At 42.2% G+C, this 7,815-nt stretch overlaps 1 protein-coding gene and 4 non-coding genes across 5 annotated transcripts in view; all 5 read left to right on the forward strand.

Moving 5' to 3' along the window:
• The window catches only part of trnas-uga (transfer RNA serine (anticodon UGA)), an 82-nt gene extending 51 nt beyond the window's left edge, over positions 1-31 (forward strand). The window contains exon 1 of the tRNA in view: positions 1-31. This exon is cut by the window's left edge and continues 51 nt beyond it. This is a non-coding gene — a tRNA (tRNA-Ser).
• A 282-nt stretch (positions 32-313) lies between these two features.
• On the forward strand, positions 314-395 carry trnas-cga (transfer RNA serine (anticodon CGA)). The gene has a single exon. It is a non-coding gene; the product is annotated as a tRNA-Ser (tRNA).
• A 282-nt stretch (positions 396-677) lies between these two features.
• On the forward strand, positions 678-759 carry trnas-cga (transfer RNA serine (anticodon CGA)). Its single transcript has one exon. It is a non-coding gene; the product is annotated as a tRNA-Ser (tRNA).
• A 275-nt stretch (positions 760-1,034) lies between these two features.
• Positions 1,035-1,116, forward strand: trnas-uga (transfer RNA serine (anticodon UGA)). The gene has a single exon. It is a non-coding gene; the product is annotated as a tRNA-Ser (tRNA).
• A 727-nt stretch (positions 1,117-1,843) lies between these two features.
• Positions 1,844-7,815, forward strand: ska1 (spindle and kinetochore associated complex subunit 1). The gene is made up of 7 exons (XM_068603537.1): positions 1,844-1,900; positions 3,556-3,641; positions 3,727-3,836; positions 4,089-4,183; positions 4,682-4,810; positions 6,384-6,553; positions 7,458-7,815. Exons 2-7 carry the CDS (start codon positions 3,560-3,562, stop codon positions 7,604-7,606), a joined length of 735 nt encoding a protein of 244 aa, XP_068459638.1. The 5' UTR covers positions 1,844-1,900; positions 3,556-3,559; the 3' UTR covers positions 7,607-7,815.

Genomic DNA, 7,815 nt, shown 5'->3' on the forward strand with positions numbered 1-7,815 from the left:
CCCTGCGTAGGTTCAAACCCTACTCACAGCGTGTATGGCAAAGAGCATTGTTATCTTATACACTTCTAACTCACTTCGAGACATCAGAAGCAAATATGGACCCCGTCATCATAAAAAGGCATTGGAGCCCATGGTCTTACTACGCATGTATGAATCTTGCTCACAATTTTCAGAGACTAAAGCTTTGATACAACAAACCAAGTTATACTACCTACAACCTGTGTTAAATACTCAATTCTCCAACATTGACCTTCAAGTTTGTCTTGACTTTGGCGGTCCCTGTGGACAACAGTGGTACTGAACTATATAAACAGCTGTGATGGCTGAGTGGTTAAGGCGTTGGACTCGAAATCCAATGGGGTCTCCCCGCGTAGGTTCAAACCCTACTCACAGCGTGTCTGGTAAAGACAAAGCATTGTTGTCCAATATTTTTGTAACTTACGAGATATCAGAAGCAAATATGGAGCCTGTCATCATAAAAAGGCATTGGACCCCATGGTCTCGCCATGCATGTTTTGAACTTGCTCACAATTTTTCTAAGACTAAACGAACCAAGTTATCTTACCTACAACCTGTATTGAATACTTAATTATACTTAAACCTCCAACAACGACCTTCAAGTTAGTCTTGACTTTGGCGGTCCCTGTGGACAGCAGTGGTACTGAAATATATAAACAGCTGTGATGGCCGAGTGGTTAAGGCGTTGGGCTCGAAATCCAATGGGGTCTCCCCGCGTAGGTTCAAACCCTACTCACAGCGTGTCTGTGAAAGACCAAACATTGTTGTCCTTTGTATTTCTAACTTACGAGATATCAGAAGCAAATATGGAGCCTCTCATCAAAAAAAGGCATTGGACCCCATGGTCTCCCCATGCATGTTTTAAACTTGCTCACAATTTTTTCTAAGACTAAACGAACCAAGTTATCTTACCTACAACCTGTATTAAATACGCAATTATACTTAAACCAACAACCTTCAAGTTAGTCTTGACTTTGCCGCTCCCTGTGGACAACAGTGGTACTGACATACTGACAGCTGTGATGGCCGAGTGGTTAAGGCGTTGGACTTGAAATCCAATGGGGTCTCCCCGCGTAGGTTCAAACCCTACTCACAGCGTGTCTGGCAGAGACTCAAGGTGGTATGGCTTTATACTTCTAAATTACTAGGTGTTGGATTAAAATATGCAGACAATCATCTTAAACAGACTTTGCATGTTTCAATTCAATTTAATGTTTCAAAGTCTGAAGTTTTAATGCGACGAGCAAAGTTGTCTGTGTTTACAACTTGTCTTAGATACTACTGCCTTCCAAGCTGTTGACCTGGCTTTGATTCCCAGCCAATGCATTTGTACGATGAATGTGTCAACTGATGTCCTCGACATGGTGCCTCAACATTTTAGGGTTAATGTCTTAAATGAGACCCTATTGGTGTATTGGTGGAATCAGTTCTCAAGAGATTGAATGTTCAAGCACAGTCACCGTAAATATGTTTTTAGGGCCTCCATTACTACAGTATTATGAAGTTAGGAGGACACTAAGGGGAGCTAAAATGATTGTGGAAAATTAATGGGAGGATAAAAAAGGAAGAATGATCTGTTTCCATACCAGTAAAGAGGTGGAGCAGCTGTTGTTGGGAGATATACCCCTTTTAATTGGGGAAAGCAACAGAAATAGTCTTTACGAAACACACTCTCTGGACTGCAATCTAATTCAGACCTGATAGAGGCAGCAACGTGCCGCCAGGCGTCCTGCGGGTCGGAAATTCATATGTAGAAAGAGAAGAAGAAGAAGAGCGTATGCGCCTGCGCACTGGCCGTCACGTGACGTCAGTCCCGTATTTCAAACGCAACTTGAACCGGGAACTCTGTGCTGAGCACGAGCCTCACGGACAACACGACGCGGTCAGTGAAGCCCAGCTTTCTTCATGTCTGTGTGTTGTAGCGTCATGGTTGTGTGTTGTAGCGTCATGGTTGTGTGTTATAGCTTCATGTCTGTGTTATAGCTTCATGGCTGTGTGTTGTAGCGTCATGTCTGTGTGTTGTAGTTTCATGGCTGTGTGTTATAGCGTCATGTCTGTGTGTTATAGCTTCATGGCTGTGTGTTATAGCGTCATGTCTGTGTGTTATAGCTTCATGGCTGTGTGTTATAGCGTCATGTCTGTGTGTTGTAGCGTAATGGTTGTGTGTTATAGCTTCATGGCTGTGTGTTATAACGTCATGGCTGTGTGTTGTAGTTTCATGTCTGTGTTATAGCTTCATGTCTGTGTGTTATAGCTTTATGTCTGTGTGTTATAGCTTCATGGTTGTGTGTTACAGCGTCGTGTCTGTGTGTTGTAACTTCATGTCTGTGTGTTATAGCTTCATGGCTGTGTGTTGTAGTTTCATGTCTGTGTTATAGCGTCATGGCTGTGTGTTATAGCTTCATGGCTGTGTGTTACAACTTTATGTCTGTTATAGCTTCATGGCTGTGTGTTACAGCTTTATGTCTGTGTGTTGTAGCTTCATGGCTGTGTGTTGTAGTGTCATGTCTGTGTTATAGCTTCATGACTGTGTTATAGCTTCATGGCTGTGTGTTGTAGTGTCATGTCTGTGTCATAGCTTCATGGCTGTGTGTTACAGTTTCATGTCTGTGTGTTACAGCTTTATGTCTGTGTGTTACAGCTTCATGACTGTGTTATAGCTTCATGGCTGTGTGTTACAGTTTCATGTCTGTGTGTTATAGCTTCATGTCTGTGTTGTAGCGTCATGTCTGTGTGTTGTAGTTTCATGTCTGTGTTATAGCTTTATGTTTGTGTGTTATAGCTTCATGGCTGTGTGTTACAGCTTAATGGCTGTGTGTTATAGCTTCATGACTGTGTGTTATAGCTTCATGTCTGTGTGTTACAGCTTCATGACTGTGTTATAGCATCATGGCTGTGTGCTGATGCCCGTCCTCTCTGCCTCCTGTCTCCTGTCTCCTACCTCCTGTATTTACTTACTTATTTACTTGTTTTTTATTTAATTTTTATACTTTCACTTGTACAGTTAAATGTTCCTTCTTGTTGTTGTTGTTGTTGTTGTTGTTGTGTTTTATGATGCACCCTCCGCCAAGACAAATTCCTCGTTTGTAATAACTTACGTGGCAATAAAATGTTTCTGATTCTGTAATGCCCCTGCTTATTCCTGCCTCCTACCCCTGTAATGCCCCTGCTTACTCCTACATCCTGCCTCCTGCCCCCTGCCATGCCCCTGCTGATGCCCCTCCTCTCTACTTCCTTCTGCTTCATGGATTGTGGTTACTACTCATTATATGAATAGATTCTGTCATATTCATTTAATGAGCTGTAACTCTGTTATTGATCATTCTGGTCACATGACATCTGTTGTTAAAACTTGGACTACAAAAAAAGCGCAGTAACTTTAAAAACTAATATTGAGTATTCTACCCTGTGTTGCTTCTAATTGTACAGTTTAACACAATTAGATCAATCCAAGGGATTAAGTACATTTACCAATGTTACAGTTCTTCTCGTCTTCTTTTTGAATGAGCCATGTGATGTTTTTCATCAAGTGTTCAGCAACATGAGTGAGCTGGAGGAGATCAGCCAGCACATCAACGACAGGATCGCATCCATGCACCGCATGCTGGATCTGTCAGTTGTCGGTATGTTACAGCGAGACAAGGCCGTAATGTTGAGGTTTTGTGCCATTACAATGTGTCACCGCGTCCGTTTCTCTCTGCATTTCAGAGTTGCCCCAAAGAAAGAAACTCGGACAAGAATTTGCGACACTCGAGAAACTTCTGGAGGAGTTTGAAAAATGTGTCGGTCGGCAGAAAGAGCGCCTGGAGCAGCTAAAGGTGAGAGGGAGGCTGCAGTCTGTGACGTCATGGCTTTGTGCAGCTTCATAGAGATTGTAACAGTATGTAGTTTCAGTGCCCTCTAGTGGAGAAAACCTGTAATATTCTAAAGATTTAAAAAAATGTTGGGTTAATATAACAGTTAATTTACTGAAATTAAATATTATACACTTGTCTGATGATGCACATGACCTGGTTATTTGTCAGAAGTGTGTTCAATCACACCAATGCTTTTGTTTGCTGGTGTTTCAGGAAGTGGAGGAGTCGCTCCAGAAGGACGTGGAGGACGTCCAGCACATTAAGGAGAACATCCCTGCACACATGCCCAGGAAGAAAGGCCCGGCCAAGTGAGGACGTCTTTATGATGCTTGATGATGTTCAAGAGAACACTGACCTCGCTTCTAATGGAGTTGATCTGCCTTTCAATGCAGTAAAAGAATTAATTAAGCGTGCACTATAGGTTATATATTTTAGAAATTGGATCAGCAAATGGTACAAGTTGGACACACACACACAGATCATAGATTAACTCATTATGTTGATGGAATATTGAATAATGTAGGACTTCTATTCCTTATTTCATGCGCTATTGGACTGTTTTGGGTGACATGATACCGATTTGGACATTGATTAACATGCCAACGGCCAAAGCTTGGAAGCGTTCGGGTCGGCCTCGGTCAGAACTGAATAAAATGCATGAGCGAGCATATTTAGAACATATTGTATTGTTGTAAGTGCATGAGGCCTTTGTTCCACTTTTCTTTTGTTTTGATTAGCAGCATTCAGACATCTAAGCGTACAACGCCGCCGCTCTGACTGACGGCTTGTGTTTCTGTTTCTCTCAGTGGAGGAGAACCGGTACCGACCCAGAAGGAAGCCGCCGGCGTTCAGCCGGAAAACGTCAAAAAGACCAACAAGAGCTTCATCAGAGAGATGGAGGTCATCACCGTGCCAGAGTTTGAGAGCATCCCTCCGTAAGTGACCCATCACTAACATTCAACCTGGTCAGATATGGTGATTCATACTGGTCATGATGTCAACCAAAGAATTGCACATTAATCTGTCCTTGTGTGGGCGTGGCCTCTTGGACCCCCCACTAGCTTCGGTGGCCTGATCTTACTCTCGTTTACAATTATTAACATAACGTGTCTAAACCTGTTAAACTGTGGAACCAATGTTGTCTCCAGACCTCTTTTTCCCTGTTTCAGTGTTTTTCCCTGTGTTTGAGTCGTTGTAAGAACCCCAAATTAATTCCAATACTTGTGTTTATTATATGTATTTGTTCAGCAAAGTCTACGGAAAAAGATGTCAATCCGTTAAAAAAAAAATCACTTTTAAAAGATATTTTGATGGTAACTATGAACATCCAGCATGATATGAGCCAGATTCCCCAAAAAAGCCTCCTGGAGCGTCAATAAAACACCTTTATGGAAAGATTAGGACCTAAAGAATCAGAACCTGCAGCAAAAATCACAATAAAACAAAGTCTTGTCCTGTTAGGAAGGAGTTTCAGTCAAAAAACTGTGACGTTCGGTTCAAAAATGGAAAAATGATGTATTTTATGCCAAAAGATTGTCTGAATGGGGCATGCTGGGACTTAAAATGGCCGTGGGAGCATTTTCACCCACGGTTTCCAAGAGGTTTAGAAATTTCCAATATATACAAGAACTTATTTATTCTTGTACATATAAAAATGTTCCCTTGTACAGGGTAAAAACACTTTAAATGTATTAATGCGATGCCCAAAGGTGGTTTAAAATGTAGGCGGATGGTGCAGCCGAAACAAATGAATCCAATAGAGCCGTCTGGAGTCCTGCACTGTGCTACTCTGAAAGCTCATGTGTGAAACCGTGTTGTCCACAAAATAGCTTTTGGCTCAGCCAGTGTGGCTCTCTGTGTCCTGAAGGTGGCGCACAAGGAAAGGGCATGTTGTGGGTTCTTGTCTTCTGAACTGTGGCCCGTTTGAGCTGCTTCGTCCTTCCATCAGAGGATCGGCGGTTCGATCCCCGGCCCCCGCTAGCCCATGCCGACGTGTCCTTAAACCACAAATGGCTCCTGTGGTGTTTTGCTTTGGGTGAAAGTGTGTTTTCATATGATGAGCAGGGTTCTTACGCTCATGGAAAAACTGGAAAAGTCATGGCATTTTGAAATGGCTATTTCCAGGCCTGGAAAAGTCCTTGAAAAAATCCCCAAAAGTGTATTAAAAGTCCTGTAAATGTGTTTATATTCATGTGTTCATGACGTCTTAAATAATGAATCTGCTTTTAAAAGAAAGAGGCTCAAAATATCAGCATACAGGCATCTATAGAAATGTTTATTCTTTTACTCAAACTATTGTCTCTCATTCATTTGAGTCATTTAAGGTTTACTGTATGCTTTGAATCCTCATTGTTAGTTTAAATACTACATTTCATTACTGACTTTGGGTTAAAAGTCATAACAATTTAATTTAAAGTCATGGAAACCTATTGGTCAGGATGTGTATGAACGCTGGTTAAGGAAAGTTTAAATGAATAAAAACCGCTGCTTTGTGTTCTCTCCCGTCAGGTACATGAAAGGCCGCGTGTCTTACCATCAACTCAACGCGGCGGTGCAGGGCATCAACACGGCGGTGACCGCCAAGTACAAGATCCTCCATCAGTCGGCCAAAACGCTGAGCAACCACGCCCGCAAGCTGCACCAGCGCTTCAAGGCCCAGGAGACCAAGGACACCAAAGGTAGACGCAAAGATCGTCCTCAAGAACCCTGATCCTGTAGGTCGCTGCATGGATGTACGGATCAGACCAAAATGTCCCATCAGGATGGATGTACGGAGTGATGCATGGACAGGAAGCATCGTGTGGGGGGAAAGTAGCCAATTAGGGGAAAATATTTTGTTATTACATCAAATCCACTGATCCTAGTTAAGCCTGCCTAATTTAAAACGTAGTGAATTATTTTAAAGGGAATCAAACATTGCCTTTTCCTGACTAGCGTGGCACAATATGTATTGTCTTTATGCATTCGGGAAAAAAAAGAGTCTGAACAGGAAGGAGGAAAACAAAAGGGCCCGGCTTCACTTGGATTTTTCAGGTACTTACATACAACCCACAATAATCTATCATACCTAGTTAGATTAAACTTGGAGAGTTACATAGAGGTGTGTATTATTGAAATCCGACTTTGTAAAGTGTATTTATTACCAGAAAGGTGGAAAGTTATGATTTTTGAGGTTACAGGGTTTATGTAATTACATAATCTTAACGGTCAATTTTAATTTTTCCAGCCGGACAGAACTCTTCCCACAATGCTTTACTGTATTTCAGAAATTTAAATGAAGTTAATCAACTTTGTGAATTCCAGAGATCCTGTAGGAAACGTCACTTTAAATAATTTTCTTAAAGGCCTTCATGTGCGACGGTAAACCTGTGAGTTTAATGTTCCTGTGAACAAACAGCTCAGAAACCTTTGATGACAAGACAAATGACACACTGCAAAAAGATCAAATCAAATAATTGACTTGACTTTCTTCTTGTATGTAATCATGTCAAATTGTGCAACAAGAAAAAGGAAGTGTTCCACGTCCGACTGCAAAGACGTCTGAACCTCTCAGTGCTGAGCGGCTGTCCTCGTGTCTTTCAGGTCAGTATTTTGTGGTGGAGGACGACATTCGAGAGTTCACTCAGATGAAGGCGGACAAGCGATTTCAGGGGATTTTGAACATGCTGCGACACTGCCACCGCCTGCGAGAGCTGCGAGGGGGCGGCGTCACCCGCTACGCCTTGCTGTGAGCGAGAAGCCCTACAGGGACAGTGTGTCCGTCACAGAGTGAGCCCTCCAAGCCATCATCTGGAAGTACACCATGTAAGATTCATCCATGGATCTGCATCCACCATGTGCTCACCTGCAGATGAAACTGTAATATTTATACTTGTATATATTTGTTGTTGTGTGAATGAATAGAAGTTTCAACCACATTTTTGTATTTTTTTTTAGCGAA

Source organism: Clinocottus analis, unplaced genomic scaffold, assembly GCF_023055335.1.
Source record: "Clinocottus analis isolate CAN_PGR_092001 unplaced genomic scaffold, fCliAna1.0.p SCAF_6, whole genome shotgun sequence".
NCBI lineage: Eukaryota > Metazoa > Chordata > Actinopteri > Perciformes > Cottidae > Clinocottus > Clinocottus analis.